Below are 20,577 nucleotides of genomic sequence, written 5' to 3' on the forward strand. Positions count from 1 at the left end.
AATTATTTCTAACTCCTTGCTTATTTTTTCCGTTTGAGAATTAGCATCTTGAAGTTTTAGATTCAATTCAGTAATTGCCATATTCATTAACTGTATTTGATTTTCATTTACTGGAATATCTGGACATGTTTTTAAAGCATTTTCCAGTTCTCCTTTATGTTGTGCATTAAGTTCATCGAGTTCAAACATATGCTGTTTTATTAACTCTTGTTTCATCTGCACAATCTGCTGCCCATACATTTCATCTAGCTCTACTCGGAGTTTCTCCAATTTCTGCTGAGTCTGTATTTCCATTCTTTGTACCGTCTCAGTTTCAAGTTGACTTTCCTTACGACTTTTCTTCTGAAGTTCTTCAACAGTCCCCATTAATTGTTTTATTTCACCAGAACGCTGTCTTTCTTTTTGTTCAGAATTCGCTAATTCTAGTCTTATATTACTTATTTCTTTGTCCTTTTCTAGAATCTGTTCTTTGAAATCCCCCAGTAATTTATCAGTAGCAATTAGTTTATCCTTCAGCTCAACTGAGTTTTCTTCTTCTTCTACTAGTTTTGTTTTTAACTCTTCAATGACTGAATCTTTTTCCTCTAATTCCTTTTTACTTGAATCTTTTTGTTCCTTCTGAAAATAAGAGAGAGAATCTTTAACTGATGGCAACTTAACACATAGCTTCAGAACTCTGTCATCTAGGTTTGATAGTAAAGCATTCTCCTTTCATTTTATAGTATACTAATTGCCTTAAATAATGTGATTTGTATATAACAGGTTTAAAATTGATAAACTTTTATTTTGAAGTTTCTTAAAAGATCAACAATGTGCATACACATCTATTATTCAGTTAGGAAGGGGGTCAATAAGCATAACCATGAAGAAGATCTGTATTCTGCATGACTACTAATGACAAAATCTACTACTGACCTAGATCTTGCTGGTAAACCAGAGGTGATTCATCGGAAAAGGATGGAGAAAAAGTGTATTCACAGATGCCTGATGCCTTGCCAGTACGGCGGAACTAGAAGCCACCTAATACAGCAAAACTCCAAGCCAAATCTGGGACAACTATCATATTCTGGCTTGGCAATCCAACCTCAAAATTCTGGTTTCAATGGAAATTTGGAGACAGGGATGAACTTTTTCCTGACTCCAGCTCAGGACTCAAGTTGTAGAGTCATGGATAAGGAGAACTATGCCTGATAAGAACTGATGACATCATGGTTTATGGACTATGAGCCACTTGTTGAGTTGGACTACTACTTATGTAGTTTACCTATCAAAAATGTTGATCTTGTTAAGTGATGTATCTCTTCTGCATTTATTAATTTTATACAGTAAACTCATTAAATCAATACTAGTTAACTGAGAATAGTTCAAGATGTGATATAACCACTATACTATGAACATTTATAGTACCTGCTATGTGCCAGTGCCAGGCACTATGTATGCTAAGCACTTTACAAATATTATCTCCTTTGATAGTAAAATACTTGGAACAGTCAGTGCCTGGCACATAGTATTATTGTTGGGCTGATTAGTCATGTACGCACTTCATAAATATGTGTTAAGCAAATTAATCCCCAAAGCTACCTACATAGTTTCCTGACTTGAATAGCCCCACGTACTGCTGGCAGAAAAATCTCTGTAAAGACCTTCTTAAATGTTGGACACGTAGTAGGTTCTTCATGTTTGTTTCTGTTCCTTTTTTTCCTAATGACTTCAGCTTCTCTGCTTAAAAACTTTCAATGGCTCCCTACTGACTACCCAATAAAGTTCAAGTTCTATAATGTGGCGTTTAAGACCCTACGTGACCTCGCCCCACTGGACCTCTACACTGGCTTTGCTCTAGCGAGCTACTAATGGTTCACCAGATGTGCCTTTCTCCTTGTTCAGGGTGTTCACTCCACCTGTGACAGGCATCTAGTAAGCATATAATTAATGCTTATTGATTTGACTTGACTTGGAATATACTCTCTTTCTGTATCTACCTATTGGAATACTTCCAGTTCTTCTAAGATCAGGGCAAACTCAATCTTCTCTGTGCAGGCTTCTCTCTCGGCTTCTCTAATATTATATAACAATTCTTCCACTTTCTTCATCTGGCACAAATCACATTCTACTTATACTACTATTATACTTCTTTCTGTTGGTGGTATCTCCCTTTACTGGGGTCTTAGCTTGTGGAATACAAGGACTGTGGTTTCATTTAGCTTTATACTCACCAGTGTATGTGTATTTTTCACATAACACTAGCAAAATGTCTGTATGGCAATTCCAAATGTGGCACTTTGGGCCTGATATGCCTTCCTTAGCTATATTTAAATATCAAGACTTCTCCTGATCATTGCTTCATTCTCTAGCATTTATGTCAATGATTTCCAGTGATTTCTGGGCTTTTTACATATAATCATTGCTTAATTTCATAAATTCTCTTTTCCAGCCAGCTAGTTTTTTAAGCATGGTATCATTCTTAATACTTCACTCATCTTCACAGCTCATATTCAATTAAGTGCATAGTACTATGGATTGTAGCTACACAGAATTGCTTGGATTTGTCCCTTTCTCTCCTCTACACACCACACCCACCCCAGTTTTGGCCTTCCTCACCTCTCACTAGGACTATTTCAATGTCTCCCTCACTGGTCTCCCTACTTCCAGTCTCCTCCCTAATCGTATGCCTAAAACACAATTCTGACCATGTTCCTCCCCTGTTCACAAAGGTCCAGCAGCTCTCTAATGCCTCTAGACTCCTCTGCCACCTCTTTCTCGCACTCTACCTTCTAGCTCAGTGACTTGCTTGCTGTTCCCCATACTTGACATTCAAGCTTTTGTCTCTGTGTCTTTGCAGAGGCTGCCCTCCATGGCTAAAAGCCATTCAACGTAGCTTCAGACTTCTTTCCAAGTTTAGCTCCATTGAGATGCCCTCAACAAGCCTTGTCTTGATGACTTCCACCTACTTCTGGAAACTGTATTTTCTTTATTTTGGACATATTTTGTATTCATCAGTTTTCACATTTCTCCCCCAAAGAGAATTAAATCTCCTTAATGGCAAGGATTGTTTGGTTTTTGTTTTCATATTATTTGTGCCTATCACAGCGCCTGGCATGAAAAAGGACTTTAATAAATGTTTTGTTTTGATTTTTTTCAGCAAATAAGTGATATTTGATTTTTTTTAAAAGGGAATTAAAATTTTGCTTTGAGAATTTTTTTCAGAATTTCACAATATGCCTTGAAAATACAGGGATCTTCTTAGGTAAAATACTAACAGGGTCAGAAATCTGAGTCTACATACAAACATTATTAATTTCAGTTTCCCTTTAATGTAATCTGCTTATAACACCTAATTAGCATGGATTTATGCTTTTCCAAAGGCCTTAATCATAAGACCTAGCAGCAGGAACTCATCACCACATAAATGTTTAATTTGTGGCTTCGAACTCAAGACTTGAGTTATTATAATGGGGCTGTAAAAAGTTACAAAATAAATTATCATTTTATCCATGAGAAGACCTTTTCTTCATATAAAGCTTTTGTGAGTCATTTGAATAATAATGATGACATGAATGTTTATTTCTAAAGTTTCTTAAATGAGTTCAAAGGGAGATAAAAAGTCAACATAAAATTAATTGCAAAGTTACAAATCTTTTGGTAGACTATCACTAAAAAGAGCATACCATCTCCATCTCATAAGTTCCAATTTTCTCTTGCAAGAAATTAATCTGCATTTTGAATTCTTCTTTCTTCTTGTGATGATCTTCTAATAAATGGTGTTGTTGTTCTAGCTGCTGCTGCTGCCAAACAATTTGGTGTTTAGCTTGAAGTAAATCTGCAGCTGTGCTGCTGTGATTAGTATTTCTGAGACTTTGACTAGCCTGTAACTAAAATTAAAAAAGGCAAAAAAAATGAGACATTAAAAATGTTAGCAGCTATACTGGCACAAAAAAAGGAAGAAAAAGAGAATTCTTTCTTCTTCTTTTTTTTTTTTTTGATACCAGGGTACCTCACTCTCCACCCCCACCTCACTTCCCAAATAAAGTTCTGAAAAATTCCCATCTTGACAAGTATAAGAATCTCTTAATAGGGTATAAATTGTTTAACAGAAAAAGAAGCACCCTTCCACAAAAGTTATATTACCATCATGAGTTAGAAACTGGAAATTCGCTATGAAACCATTCAACTGGGAGCAACATTTGGTAAAAGACAGATCTGGTCTGATCCCATCAAAAAGGTCTCAAGTAGGTCTAAAATCCCTCCAGCCCCCAGTTAACTACTAGCTGACTACTTTAAAGCTGTAAGCGATCTTGTAATAATGAGAGCTACAGAGAGTTTCATGATGAGATTTCAATACCTATTCAATAAAAGTATATAAACATATGTAGAAAAAATATAGCAAGTTTGGCATTTGCCTAGGGGACCCCTAAACAGAATATATCGGTCCAGTTACAAAGACCACCCTCATAAAGGAGGCAGCACTCCTAAAATGAAATTTCTTTGAAAGGGAAAAAACCTTATGGATATAACCTGAAATTTAATGCCATGATAGTTCCCACTAGTTTAACCCAGGTCAGATTTTGGAGGGAAAGTATAGACTTTGTTTGGACAGATGTTAATAAGAGCTGTGTTGTCTCATATTTGATCAACTAGAAAGGCTTATAAAATAGTAATTTTATGTCCCCTTCCGTTTAGGAATCTGTGCACGAATTAGTGGAAATAAAGTAAGATGGCTACGCTGAGACTAGAAAAAAGCCTCTCAATCGCTCTACATACATTTATCATGAGCTTACCAGGCATTATGCTAGGGGCTAGGGGCACAGAAATAAAAATGAAACAATTCATGTCTTCAGGGAATTTATAAATTGCCTCATCCTGAGCCATCTCCAGTCATCCTGATGAATACCTGGTCACTGGATTCAGATGGCTCTGGAGCAGAAGTGAGGCTGGTGACCTCTACAGTCCTCCCTCACTCAAAACAAAGTCAAGTGCCAGTCATGTCATCATTTCTCTGATGTCGTGGTCTTCTTCGGCAACAAAGGACGAACACACACACATTCGACTGGAGGAGATGATATACACATATATAAATGCACATAAGACATACACAAAATAAATACATGGTAAATTTTTGTTTATGGTACAGGAGGGCACTAACACATAGGGAAAGAAGGAGTCGGTTCATTTTGTTATGAAAACAGAACACAGAAATTCTGAAAAGTCAAAATTATGGTAGAGCTAGAAAAGTTAATTCCTCTTTTCCAGTTAGTGATGTGAAAACAGAAATGGAGGAAAATGCAACTAATGGTATAAAATACAATGGAAGAAATACAATTTATATGATTACAGAAAAATGTCATGGTCAAGAGTAATCGGACCAAAATATATAAGGATACTCTCAGTCTCCTTCTAGGCAAATGCAAAGTATATACCTTGACGAACTTTTTCTATATATGTTTACATATTATATAGCTACTGAAATCTCATCATAACCCTCTCTATAGTTCTCATGTCCTTAATACAAGAAAGCTCACAGATTAAGTAGTTAACTAGGGAGTTGTGGGGGCTGGAGGGAGTTTAATCTTTTTTTGTGCCACGAATCCCTTCTCAAAATAACTTTTTAATTTAACTCAATTTTATTTTCATAAATATCTCCTCTCGCTCCCACTGACCTCCAATAAGAAAATGATACAAAACAAAACCTCTATTACAAATATTGTAATTAAAACAAATACCCACATTGGTCATATAAAAAAATACACACACAACACACACACAAACATCTCAACATGCACCATGAGTTTCTTATAGCACAACAGCATTAGATCACATACATATATCATTTCTTCAGTCATTCCCCAAGTGATAGGCACCTTTTCAGTTTCCATTCTTTATTGCAATAATCCCAAAATACTGTACATATGTGCCCTTTTCCTCTTTCTTTGCTCTCTATGGGAGGACAGACCTAGCAGCGGTATCAATGGATCAGAATAAATACGGCTTAGTTAGCTCTTTGTATATAGCTCCAAATTGCTTTCTAGAATGGCTGGACCAGTTCATAGTAATGCAGAGTTAACAGCATATTATATACTTTCTTCCCACAGACCCTCTAGCTTTGTCATTTCTTTTTCTGTCAACTTTACCAGCCTGATAGGCATAAGGTGGTACCTTTGAGTTGTTTTAATTTGCATTTCTCTAATTATTGATTTACAGCACTTTTTCTCATACAGTCATAGGAAACTTGGATTTCTTCCTTTACAAAAGTGCCCATTCATTTCCTCTGACTATCACTTTGGGAAACGCTCTTAGTTTGACAGGTAATTTCTTCTTTGCTCCTCTAACCTGTTTATGTCACCCTTCTCTCTGAATTATGTATTTATTTGGAGTTTGTCTTATTATAGGATGAGAGATATTAGTCTATAACTAGTTTCTGTTAGACTGCTTTATAGTTTTCTCAAGTTTTTGTTTGTGAATTCTGGGATATTTTCGTTTATCTAACACTACACTCATTTGCCCCTATATATTGTGTTTGACTGATCAACCTCTCCATTTCTTACTCAGTATTAAAACGTTCTGATGACTACTGTTTTGTGGTAGGTTAGTGTGAGATCTAGTACTGCTAGGCCCTTTTTCTTCCCACTTTTTTTTTCTCATTAATTCTCCTGATATTCTTGATCGTTAGGTCCTCTTGATGTATGTTTTTTCCTAGCTATATAAAGTGATCCTTTGGTAGTTTGGTTGGTACGGCACTGAAAAGGTAAATTAGAACTTGGGTAGCGTAGTCATTATTGTTTTGGCTCAGCTCAGCCCACGTCCAGTTAATATTTATCTAATTACTCAGATGTCTTAATCTGTCTAAAGATATCTTACACTGCAGTTGTTCTCATGTAGTTCTTGTTTTTGTTTTGACAGGTATGTAATACTGTTTGTAGTTATTTTACTGCTGAATTATTTTAGAACTATATACAGAAACCCTGATGTTTTACGGGGGTTTGTTCTATATCCTAAAATTGTGCTGAAGTTAACTGTTTCAATTATTTTTCAGCTGCCTATCTAAGTAAACAGTTACCTAAGTCCTATCTGCAGAAATGCTAGTCGCCTCCTCTTTGCCTGTGCTCGTCCTCTGAGCTTTCTTTCTTCTCTTCTGGCTATAGCTAGCAGGCTGAGTATTATATTAAACAGCAGTAGTGATGATGAACCTACTTGCTTCATCCTGGGTCTTAAACTAGAACAAAGTCCTCTAGTTTATTCACATTACAGATACACTGGCTCTTGATTTGACTTACACTATTAAATGAAAGATTCAATTCCTATGTTTTCAAGAGTTTTGTTGTTTTTTTTTAAATACAAATGAGTGTGGTAGTATGTCAAAAGATTTTCTTGCATCTATTGATATAATTTTAAAAAATTAATGTGATCTATTATATTTATAGCTTTCCTTATACTGAATCAGCCCTACATTCCTGGTATAAATCCAGCTTTGTCAGAGTTTGTAGTCTTTGCGATATGTTGTAGTTTCCCTGCTGACATTTTATTTTAAAAAATCCTTTTTTGTGCATCAGTATTCATTAGTGATACTGGTCCAATTTTTTTTCTCTGTTCTGCCTCTCTTTGGTTTATGTATCATGATCGGGTTTATACATATAAGGAATTTCTTGTGATCTCTTCTTTTCCAACTTTTCCAGTTTTTGTGGTGTTAGAATTAATTGTAAAATGTTTGAAAGAACTCATTTGTAAATCTAACTGATATTGGGGTATTTTTCTTTGGAAATCATTTATGGCTTCTTCAATTTCTTTTTCTAATGTTGGATTGTCTTCTATTTGGTAGCATTTTAATCTGTTAATCTGAGCATTTTATATTTTTGAAAATATTGTTTGACTTCATTTATACTGCCATTTTTTGGTATATAACTGGGCAAAACAGTTCCTAATAATTTATTATTTCTTCTTCATTGGTAGTAGATTCATCTTTAAAATTTTTTTTTGATACTGCTAATTTGGTTTTCTTCTTTGTCTTTTAAAAATCAAGTTAGCTACTGATTTACTTTATTTTTTTTAATAACAGCTTCTAGTGTTATTTATTAATTCAATGATTTCTTCTTTTTAATTTTGTTAGTCTCTTCTTTGATTTTCAGAGTTTCTATTAGTTGACTTACTCTTTCTTTTACTGATAAAGTGTTTAGAGATATTAATTTCTCTGTAAGATCTTAGTTATATTCCAAAACTTTTGATGTGTTGTCTCATTATTGTTCTTGTCTTCAATGAAATTGCTGATATTTTTCTATGATTTGTTCTTTGATTCATCTGTTTTTTTACTTTACATTTTAAAAAATTTAATACTTTTGTGTTACATGTTAAGTTCCAAACTGTCTCCCTCCCTCCTTTCTCCACTGAACTAAAAGGCCATCATTTGACACAGATTTACCAATAGATGTAAAACCATTCTATGCATACTTCTATTTATCAGTTCTTTTGCTAGACGTGGACAGCATCTTCCTTCATAGGTCCTTTATGGTTGATTTGAGTGTTTAATACTCATAATAATACTCATAATAACTTAGTTGTTGACAATTCTTCTTCGAACAACATTGCTGTTACTATATATAATGTTTTCTTGGTTTTGTTCATTTTACTTTTCATTATTTCATGCAAGTATTTCCATGTTTTTCTAAAATCAACCTGCTTATAATTCTTACTGCAAAGTAGTATTCCATCGCAGTCATACATCAACACTAGTTTGGCCATTCCTCAATTGATGGACATCCTCTCAATTTCCAGTTCTCTGCCATCATAAAGAGAACTGCTATAAATATTTTAGAACATTTAGGTTCTTTTCCTTTTCCCCTTATCACCTTGGGAAACAGACCTCACAGTGATATTGCTAGGTCAAAGAGTATAATCACGTTTACATTTTTGTGTTTCTCTCAAGTCCTGAGTTTCTTTAACTGAGCTCTGATCTTTCTACTAGGTATGCTTGGAAGATTTCCATTTCATTACAAAGCCATTTTTCTCCTTGTAGTGGTTGAGTTATTCTTAGCTCTAAGCCCCTAGATTCTTTGCCTTCTGGAACATTCTATTCCAAGGTTCCTGTTCCTTTGAAGTGGTGCCTGGGAAATTTTGTGTTATTCTAACTATGGCTCCTTGGTACTTGAATTCTTCTTTGCTGTCTGCTTCTAGTGTTTTTTCTTTGACCTTGAAACTCTGGATTTTGGCTACAATATTCCGGGGAGTTTTTGTTTTGGAGTTTCTTTCAGGAGGTGATCAGCTGATTCTTTCTATTTCTATTTTGCCTTCTGGTTTTAAGATATCTGGAAAAGTTTTCCTTTACAATTTCTTGAAACATATCTAAGCTTTTTTTTGGTCATTTACTTTCAGGTAGTTCAGTGGTTCTTACATATTTTTTTCTCTTCAATCTGTTTCTCACATAAGCTGTTTCTGCTATGAGATACGTATATTTTCTTTAATTTTTTTTTTTTTACTTTAACACTTCTTGTCTTATGGACATTAGTTTCTATTTGATCAATTCTAATTTTAATAATAATAGCTAATATCTATATAGTGCTCACTATGAGCACTTACGTACTGTGCTAAGCTCTTGACAATCATTATTTCATTTTATCCTCACAACAATTTTGGGAGGTAGGTACTAGTATCACATACATCTGACACATGAGGAGATGGAGGCTAACAGAGTTAAATGACTTGTCCTGAGTCACTAGTAAGCTAGTGAGTACCTGAGGCCGCACTTGAACCCAGGTCTTCCTGACTTCAGTCTTGGCACTCTATCCACTGCTTCTCCCAGCTTCTAGGGAGTTTTTTCTTGGTAAGGTTTTGTACCTCTTGTTCCATGACATTAATAAACTTTCCAAATTTTTTTTCCCACAGCTCCCATTTTTTTTCTCAATTTTTCTCCTCTAAGTCTCTCATTTGGTTTCTAAAATTATTCTGAGTTCTTTCTAACACTCTTGTTTCCCATCTCCCAGGAATTCTGGTTAAACTTCTGTGCAAGCTACGTTTATATCTGAGGCTCTGTTTGTAGACATTTTGGAGCCAGTCTCTTCTGAGTTTGTGTCCTGAGTGTTTCTGCCATGATAATACCTCTTTATGGTGATTTTTTTTAGTTTGCTCATTTTTCCAGCCTCCTTCCTGACTTTGGACTTGATGTTAGGACTGGGCTCTGTGCATTTCCGGGAGAAATGTCTGAACTGAGATTTTGTTGTCTTGGATCCTTCTGATGCTTTCCTGGAGGGCTGAGTGTTGTTATATAATTCCAAGACCTCAAGGACCACTCAGCTTGGACACATGAAACCTCTTAATGCTCCTAAAGCAATGTGATCTGGGGCCATGTCTGATTATTGCCCTCCTGGTCTGAGCTCTGCAAGTTTCTGGCTCTGGTCTGGGAATGCAAACACTGGCGTTGGCTTGTTCTTTATTGGAAGCTCCAGTAGACTGTGGCTGGACTCAGACACTGTCATTGGTTCTGTGTGACCAAAATGCAAGGTCCCCTTTTGTCTGGGATTCCCATCTTCATTATTTCACTGGAGGCTTCAAACTAGGCTGGTGGCTAGAACAGAGACCCTGCTCTGCTTCTTGGTCAGAGTCCTGGACTTGCTCCTCACTCAGGACACAGCCTAAGGTCCACCACTTTTCCTTACCCTGGGATGCCACCCCTAGGCATAGGTGCCCTCCTGAGTTCACCTTGGGTCTGGGGCAGGTCTGTCACTGGGCACCTGTTGCTGAACAAGGCTGGGTCCCTTTCTTGCTCTGGGACACAGCCTCAGTCCTTCTTCATTTCTGGCATGTAGCCATATGTCTGGACAGATCCTGTCCCCAATATCCAGAGAACTCTTTGTCTCCCTATACTAATCTTAATTAGAAAAGAAATAAAAAAGCCTTGCTGTGATTTTGTTTCTAAATTTCCTGATAAGGAATTGACTTGGTGCATTTTCTAAATATTTGAGGAAAGTCTGTGTTGGAGGAATTGTGTCATACTTGTTCTGTTATTCTGCCATCTTGGCTTTCCCCTCTCAAAATAATGTCTTTAAAAGTATAAAATTAAAAAAAAAAGGATGACAAAAGAAAGTAGTTACATTGGAATGTGGTTACCAAAACACTGAAAAATGAAGCTCCTGGACCCCAAGTTAAGAATCCCTGTTGCAGGCCAAGGTTCACACAGTCAGTTTCTCCTTCTTCCACAAAGTTTGTCGGTGACCCTGTAAGAGGTGTCCTCAAAATGAACCTGGAGGAGAAAGCCCTGGCCTTGCTTATGAAAATGTGTTCAATAAAGTCCACTGAAAAAAGAGGTAGCATGATGAAAGGTAAATTTCAAGCCTGAAATTTGATTTTTACAAATTTTTTTTTTTTGCAGTTAATATCATGCTTAATTCATCAGCTATGAAGGAAACAATCGTCATGAAAAGAAAGAGACACCCATCTGGTTATTAATTCTACCTCTGCTTATTACCACTTTATCTGCAGATTTTTGATCACTTCTGCTTCTATACACAGACACACACACACATTACAAACTACAAATGAATGGTAAAGGAGTTTTTTGAGGGGGAGAGAAAGAATAACCATGAGCCTTATTATTTGCTCAAAGAATTTTTTGTTCTAAGGAATTATTATTATTATTGCTTAGAAAATTATTTAGCTCTCCTACTATTTTGAGGACAAAGCTCAATCTCAGACATAGAAGCCATTAGTAAACAATGGTAATGTAAATCATGGAACTTTCTATCATCTGTAATTCTTCAAATGGAAAACAAAAGGAGAAAGCAGAAAACCCAATAAAAAGGAAACCACCAAGGGGAATATAAACTGATGTTTGGTTAATGAGATTAACTGGCACCCATTATTTTCCTTATATAATAATCCATAATAAACAAATATTAGGTGAACATAATATTTATCCTGAAAGACACAAAAGTTGCCAGAAATAAATTATACTATTATCAAATAATGAAAATTTACCATCAATCAGACTTACATGATGGAACTGTATTTGCAACTTCTGACTTTGTTCTGTCACTTCTAAAAATTCTCTCATAGTTTCATCTTTTTCTCTTCTTGCCTGCTGCAGGGTAGCTGTAAGTTGGGTTATGATGCCATCTCTTTGCTTAATTGCAGCTTCAAATTCTTGAAGCTATTAAAAAAAGTAAAAATGGGTGATCAAAAACAACTCAAAATACAATTACAGGTTGATTACTATTAAAATGATTTATGGCTAAACGTTGACATAATATGCTAGATTCTAAATCTTATTGAAGCAGACATTTCCTTCTTCTTTCTGAAGAGCAGGTTTCCTATCTCTCCTAGGACAGAAGCACAGGCGCTATTTATGAGTCCAGTCTTACTCTAATTGGCACAGGAGCTGGAGACTTCTTCTATTTCCAACCTGGTTCAGTTTGGCCCTCCTCAGACAATATGGTAGCTTCCCAGACCCTGGGGTTCATAACATTCAGACACCTGATCAGCTTATCTCATTGCAGTTGGGAATACCCAGGATATCTGCAAGCCTCAATCTCCCTGGCAGCACAGATCAGAGATATGTTCTACCACATTTTTCACATCAGATATCTTTATAAGTGTCTGAATTAAACAGAAATTTGAATCATTTTAATTAAATTTAACAATTTATTAAATGCCTACTACATATGCAAAGCATCGTGTTGGGTGCTGTTGGGGATATAAAGATGAACAAGATGTGAGAGCTTTGGATTTCAAGTAGTTTACACTCAAATGAGGAAGATAAAGACTTTGAAGAAAGAAAAAAACAACAACAAACCCAGATACAAATTAAAGTATGATTGATCCAGGAGAGGTATAACATGGTTCTAATGAAGGAGAAACGAATTACATCTGGGGGGATTAGAGAGGGCTTCAAGGGAGTGGTAGCAACTGAGATGGGCCTTGAAGGATAGGAAGAGTCTCAAAAGATAGAAATAAATACAGGTTAAAGGTAGATTAAGAGTCTCCTAACGGAGTGTTAAGAACGTTTACTTCTAGCTGCCACTAGGTGGTACAATGTATAGAACACTGGGTCTGGAATTGAGAAGCCTTGAATTCAAATTTGACCTCAGATACTACTAGTTGTGTAACAAAAGTTATTTCATCTGTTTGCCTCAATTTTCTTAACTGTGAAATGGGGATAATGGCAGTATCCATCTCAGAGGGTTGTTGTGAGCCTCCAATGAGATAATATTTGTGAAGTGGTTAGCACAGAGTAGCCATTATAGAAATCTTGACCTCTTCTCTTCCCTCGCTGACTTGGGTTGCATTTTTGGTTTGTAAAGAGCCTGAAACCCTAAGTGGGTGGTCATTCTGCATAGCTTCCTCTGATAAGTTTCTCCTAATACTCCCACCCAGAAAAACAGAAAAGTAAAGTCTAGCTAGCTGCTAGTTCAAGGAAGGAAATCTGATCTCACAGTCGTCACTACTGAGCTTCAGTGGAATGGACCTCAGGACTGCATGGCTCTAGAAGCTTTCACCTATCTGACTTCAAAAGAACATGGCAGGGGAAAAGGTGGAGCAAGGCAGGTCCAGAGACTTTGTCTAATAAGAAGCTATTTTCCCGGAAGGACAGCCAAGAGCCCACAGTGAGAAGTATGGTGAAGCATCTAAGTAAATCAGTCACCAGGGGCAGATAGAGAAGGCAAGCAATCAGGACAGCTGACTACACACTGCCCAGACACACACTGAGGAGGAAGTGGGAGGGGCAGCGGCACAGAGAGGGTGGGAAGACAAGAAGGTCCAATGAGGTCCCCATGGTCAATGGTAGGGAAGCCAGACTCGAAGGGCCTCAGGGGAGTCCCAGGTACAAACAACTTTTTCAGAAAGTCTGGCAGTGAAAGGAGCAAGAGAAACAGGTGGACCAGCTAGTACAATCAGGGGAAGTTTTGATATACTTTGCTGTCTTCTTAAATGGAGGATGCTGAATTTAAGTGACCTTTTTTCTTGATGACTCAGGGTTCCCACTGTGAATAAGTTATTGTGAAAAGCCAAAGACATAACTGTAGAAAGAGATGGTTTGTGACAAAGGAACGAATAGGAACTGCCTAGAATGGGCCCTAAAATTTGCTCTCTTGTGGGAAAAAATAGCTCACATTCATATAACACTTTGGAGATATTTTACAAAGATGATCTATAAAATGAGTGTTGTCACTCGCTCGCCATTTTACAGATAAGGTAACTGAGGCTCAAAGCAGCTAAGACACGTGCCCGGGATGACAAAATAGGTCCAGTGCTCATCCACAATGCCATAACACCTCCTGCTTTCTGGTCATTTGCTTGTTTGTCATCATAATGGTGAAATGTGAAGTTGTATAACCTAAGAACATAACTTTAATTTCAGCAGTGAACCCAAACTGAAACAAGCCTTTTTCTCATTTTTTTTCAATCTCTAGAAAATCTTTACAGTTTCTACTAGTCTTCTGACTTGTCAGCAGCATTTAGAACTATCTATGATCTATGTATCATTAAAGAATCTATTTGACAACCTGAACCCACTTGTGCTTGAACTGCATTTTCATGGACACATGAAAGAGTTTCCATAATTTTAAGAAGTAGGTGTTATCTCCATATCTAAGGCATATTTTTTAGTTAGAGCCTAGTGCTACATCTTGAAATGGTCACAGATTTTATTCCCTCATGCTATAGTAACAAATTTAGTATATATACTAAACATGGTGGGTTCAAGATGTCAAAGACATGCCTACAATTTATTTGAGATTTGGAAATAGTGGATTCTGTCTTTTAGAGAGATCTTTGTGGATAAGGTGGATAAGTAGGGAAAATAAATGATAATTTTACAATTGTTCTTCATGGCCCCCTGTGGGATATTCTTAGAAGAGATACTAGAGTGGCTTGCCATTTCTTCACCTCATTTTACAGATGAGGAAACTAAAGCCAACAGGGTTCAGTGACTTGCCCAGGGTCACACAGTTACTAAGTGTCTAACATTTGGACTCAGGAAGATGATTCTTCCTGACTCCAGACTCAGGACTCAATCCACTGCGCCACCTAGCGACCTGATAATACAATGAAGTGAATTCAAAACTGGCTGAACATTCAGGGGTGGTGATTAAAATAATGATATCAATTTGTAGGGAAATATCTACCCGCTCTGTCCACTAGATACTCTATCCTTGACCCTGTTCTGTTAAAAAAAAATTTACTGACAGTTCAGATGAAGAATTTTATCAAATATATAGTGAAACAAAACTGGGACAGATAATCTGGATGACAGAACTGGGAACACAAAAGATCTCAACAGACTGGAACCATAAGATAAAATAAAACACACAGACATAAGGTGCTGAATTTAGGTTAAAAAACAAAAGTACAAGTGCATGCTGAGGGAGATGAATCTACACACAGTTCCTGGAGAAATGGTCTCTGAGTTTTAGTGAACTTTAGAGATCAATGAACCAGCAACATTGCATAGTCGATCAAAACAAAAGGGAATATAATTTTAGGCTACATTAACAAAAGTGTGTACGTCATTCTAGTACCCAATTAGCTAAATGAAAGCAACTCATGATCAGATTAATTTTAGGATGACGAACTTGGGAGCCACGGAAACTCCTGAAGACATCTAAATAAATTATGGAAGGGTTGCAATTCCTTTGTTGACCAGAAGAACGCCTATACTTGAGAAATCAAAGTTTCCTAAAATAACAGTAACATAGTAAATATCTTCACTCCATTAGACTAGCTTCTTCCCATTCCCTCATCCCTACAGTCAAACAGTTGTCAAAAATCGCTAGTTCTAACCCTCAACCCTCTCTCAGATCTGTCGTGTTCTTCATTAAATCAATCAGCATGTAGTTCAATACATGCTATTATATAATATATGTATATATATATATAATATATCATAGAAAATGCTATAGTTATATGAGATACAAATATTCCCATGGCCATCACCCTAGTTCAGGTCCTCATGCCCTCTCCCTATGTTACCGGATTGCCTCCTAATTGGTGTCCTTGCCTCTGGCCTTGCCCAAGCTGCATCGCTGCTAAACTGATGTTCCTAAAGTACAGTGTGTCTGACCATTATATGCTTCTGGTCAGGAATGCTCAGTGGTTCTAGTCTAACTCTAGGTAAAAATTATGCATGGGCTCAAACAATTATTGCAAAGGATGACAAGGTGTGAATGGACCGTTACTGATAACAACGGTAGGAATACTCATATCCATGTGATCATGAGAATATAGACTGATATATAATGTCTTCATTGTCTTCCTTGACAAGGACATCACCAATATCTCTAAACGCCAATAACACACAGAGTATTTGTTACATTTTATTTTTGAGTTATAATATCTGCATTGTTACTATCATTATTTTTCATCTTGACAATAAAATCACTCAATTATTCTGAACAACTTCAATAGGCAAGAATATTAAAATCTGTAATTCTGAATTTGTGTTTTCCCTAAATAAACTTTTGCTTTGCATTTTTTCTAAGGAAAGTAACTATTATTTTACACAAAATTTCTTACCTATGTATGCCACAGACATACCAAATGGAGCTTTCAAAGGAAAGCACTGTTTTACTCATAATATTTATTAAAGGAATAAATCTTTTATTCCGGACATATACTTGTGTAGCCATAAAAGATGGATGACAGTAATGTTAGTCATAAAGCTGAATGATTTTTAAAGGGATTTTCCTGGTAAAGTTAATTGAAACACTGGGTTCTAGGATTTCTGGTCCAGAGAGAAAAACAAAATCATAGAGGAAATGAGAATCCCCTACCAAGAGACTTTATAGTAAAAGAGGAATTATTCCTGAATATTTATAGAGAAAATACAGAATTTCTTCCTAAATATGGAGGAAATAGACACATGATTTAATTGAGGTACCCTTCAAAAGAATTTCATAATCAATTTCATAGCAAAATTCTTTCACATAAATTTAGAATCTTCAAAATATTCAATGATATAAAACATGTTACAAATCATCCAAAAGCAAAAGCCTGTATTCCTCTTTCCCAAAAATGGGTAATATTTTTGCTAGTGCAATAATATTATGCAAGCAGGGTGCAAACATGTGGTCACCAAATTCTTTGTTTTGACATATTCCCATACTTCTGGGAAAATAAAAATACAAAACTAGTAAAACCATTCCGTATACTCATGAAGTGTTTTCAGTGAAAACTGTTCAGCATTGGACTTCATTGCCACAGGAGCTTTTCTGGAATGTTCTACCTTCTTGATGGTCTTAACAGAGAGGGTAGATGTTATTTTTTTTAAATAGCAGATGGATGTATTCCTATTAGATCAGTCAAATTAATTTCTTCTACCCTTGCTCTAAGTTGGTACTTTAGATTTTCTGACTCACTAGTTTAACTGAAAAGTATTTTGATTTCCTAGTTTGACAGAATATGAAGACATGTTAACTATCCACTAGGAAAAAGAAAATTCCACCTTCCCTCATGTTCATTTTGAAGACATCAAGTAAACAGAATATTACTGACATACCCTTATTCTTGTCTCTATGAATACCTACTAAGGAACATGTAGGAGTGCTTTCTTCTGTCAGCAGTTGTAATCACCAGAAATGTCACTCTAACTACAGTGATTTTTTTCTCTTTTTCATTGTATCCTAAGGAGAACAGGCCTGTCATCAGTGGTCACCCAATACACTTGAGAGCCCCCATAAGAACTCACGCCAACTATGCAACCGCAGTGCTTTAAAGTCACAATTGTCTATGTGGACTGCCATAAAACAGTGTCCAACACTGTTATTACAGGATGACACAGGAAATACAGTGAAAGACATGAAGACAGAAAAGCCGGTATCCAGGCTCACTTCTGTCTTTTACTAGCTGTGTGACCTTGGGGTTGAGCTCTGAGCCTCAGCTTATTCATTGGTTAAATGTGGATAGTATCATCTGCTCGATCTACCTCCTAGAGTTACTACAAGAATAACATACGTAAACAGTTCTTTTAAAAGAACTTTAAGAACTTGAAAAATTCTTAAAAAGAACTAGGTAAATCATGAAGCACCATACAAATTTATGGCTGTTATTATTATAACTGGGGCCTCTAGGTAGTCCAGTGGATAGAGCCCCAGGCTTAGGGTCAGGAAGATGCCTCTTCCTCAGGTCAAATTCAACCTCAAACACTTACTAGCTGTGTGACCCTGAGCAAGTTTGCCTCAGTTTCCTCATCTGTAAAATGAGATGAAGAAGGAAATGGCAAAACCACTCTAGTATCTTTGCTAAGAAAACACCAAATGGGGTCATGAAGAGTCAGACACAACTGAGAAAGACTAAATAACAAAAAATTATAACTAATCTTTAATTCAGTTACCAAAAAATTAACCTCCTGAAATTAACCTATTGAATAGCAATCTAAAACACAGCAATAAAGAATTCAACTAAATACTGCTTAAACTACTAAAGGTTCTTTAGAAATTACTGCAAATAAATGAAAAAAGGGAATTTTTGTAAAACTTAAATGCAGAAATACGAAATACAAAGCAATTAAGAAAAATAAAGACCAATAAATTTTAAATGGAATGAGAAACAGACAGTTATTATAATAATACAAATGTCAATGGTACCAAAATCTCAACATGTTCAAAAGACAGGTCTCTTTTAAATCAAGAAGCAAATGATACATTTTCATATTCTCCAAGTTCCACTGTATATCTGCAGCCTATGGTCTGCAGCGAATCTGGTCAGGCATAGCAAGAATTCATTCTCTGCGCAGGCTGATACCAGGAAAGCTTGATGAATAAGGTTTTCCTATTATATACTTTAAAAACCTCCAACAAATGACTCTAAGATTTATTTTCTGAATATGATCCACACAATGTACAAGGACTGAAAACTGTGACCATGGAATATGAATGAAATGTGTCAGGAGTCCAATTTATATTAGGACAACTATAACTTTAACATTCCTGTTTAAAACCATCTCTAAATAATGGTCATGCACTCCTAATTGACATCAGGGTTTCCGTTTGATAAGAGATAAACAGAAAGCAACATAAGGTAAGCACACCTGTTGGAATCCTTCCGTGCCATATGCTGCCCTCATTTCCTCAAGTTCTCTGTTTAGCTCTTCAATCTCTTGCTGTTTCCCAGCCAATTCATTCTCCATCATCTCTAGTCGTTTCGAAGGAAACTGTGCTCCTTGCTCTGAGTAAGACTCACCAACTCCAAATTCTTCTTCCTAAATCAATTCAAGTTCCTTAAAAATCAGTACTTAAAGCATTCCTCAACAGGAACTTATTCAAATTCTGATTTCCATATCATCTAAGAGCTTATTGACCTGCTGTGTGGTTAATGTAATTTCAACTTTGCAAGTTCTGACATCAAGAATAGTTGAAAATTCTGTTAATGTTAAGCTTTTTAACAAAAAACAAATGTCTTGTATGAGGTTAAAGGCATGTATACATCACAAAGATAGCACCACATAAAGAAGAAAAGACTGATTAGTAAGCTAGTAGACAAGTGCTCTTAGTATTAAACATTGTTATTATTATTAAATAACTGGTAATACTGTACCATTAATAAATTTGCAGGAATATCTGCTTGCACCAAACTGCAACCATTTACCTGTATAAGAACAATTTCTTAATATGTCATCAACTTAAAGAAAACAATCTATAGCTAATAGAAATATATTTTTTCTCTAGAAAACTTGTGACAAAAAATGCTTCATTAGTAATTTATTCAATTCAGACTAAATTTTTACAGATGCATGATAAGGATATGATAATGAACTGCAATTCAAAATAAGTACACTTTCCATTTCAGAAGGATAAAATATTTCAATTGTGACAAAAATAGTTAAGTTGTCTTAACAAAATTGTGTGAAACTAGTTCAGTTCTTATGAAACATCTCATCAAAATTTTTCTTTTCAGTTGCTATATTTAAGGTACATTCATGCCACATCCCATTTCCAATCCAATGGCTTACTAGTGTTAGGTTAATATTACAACATTAATACAAATATTCAGGAGGCTGGTAGTAAGATGAAAATGATGTTAAGATGGAAGCTTACATAAAATTACTAAAGACAAGGCTTGGAACATCCTGCCAATCCTGCCTCTCTCCCCACCCCCACTTGCCCTACCAATCTTCACCCCTGCCCAATCTATTAAGAACATCCATCTCCACATGACTGTTTTTTTCCTTATTTCTGCCCTTTTGCAGGTCAACACAGGCTAATCTCCAGTGTTCTTCAACAGGAGCCACTACAGCTCTTCCCAAGAGTAGAAACATGAGCCAATAGAAGGATGGAGTGGCACTATTCAACAGAACTAGGAAAGTTAGGAAGGAAGAGTTTGGGGGAAAACATGAGGACACATGGAAAGAAAAGGATGAGAACAGGGCAGAAAAATCTGGGGTGGGGACTGATGGACAGAACAGCTATTTCTAGCTTTTAAAAGAGTGCCACGTGATCAATGTGTGGATCTGCTTTGTGTGACTACACTTTTCTTATTATAAGGGAGGAAGGCAGCTTTTTTGCTGGGGCATTTTGGAGAGGTGGTGATAGTGATCTCTAAAAGAAGAAAAAGAAAAGAAAAAAAGGTGGATGAATAATTTAAAAAATAAACAGAAGAGAACCGAAG

At 36.1% G+C, this 20,577-nt stretch overlaps 1 protein-coding gene and 1 long non-coding RNA gene across 5 annotated transcripts in view; one reads left to right on the forward strand and one right to left on the reverse strand.

Moving 5' to 3' along the window:
- The window catches only part of LOC140530921 (uncharacterized), a 466,876-nt gene that overhangs the window by 328,132 nt on the left and 118,167 nt on the right, over positions 1-20,577 (forward strand). The gene's annotated exons all lie outside the window — the stretch shown is intronic.
- Positions 1-20,577, reverse strand: part of LOC140531019 (A-kinase anchor protein 9-like) — a 117,250-nt gene that overhangs the window by 69,300 nt on the left and 27,373 nt on the right. Inside the window, 4 exon segments of the mRNA XM_072650221.1 lie at positions 1-618; positions 3,666-3,869; positions 11,972-12,127; positions 19,001-19,171. Of these exon segments, the coding sequence (XP_072506322.1) occupies positions 1-618; positions 3,666-3,869; positions 11,972-12,127; positions 19,001-19,171 (1,149 nt within the window).

The sequence above is a fragment of the Notamacropus eugenii genome, chromosome 3 (assembly GCF_028372415.1).
Source record: "Notamacropus eugenii isolate mMacEug1 chromosome 3, mMacEug1.pri_v2, whole genome shotgun sequence".
Lineage (NCBI taxonomy): Eukaryota > Metazoa > Chordata > Mammalia > Diprotodontia > Macropodidae > Notamacropus > Notamacropus eugenii.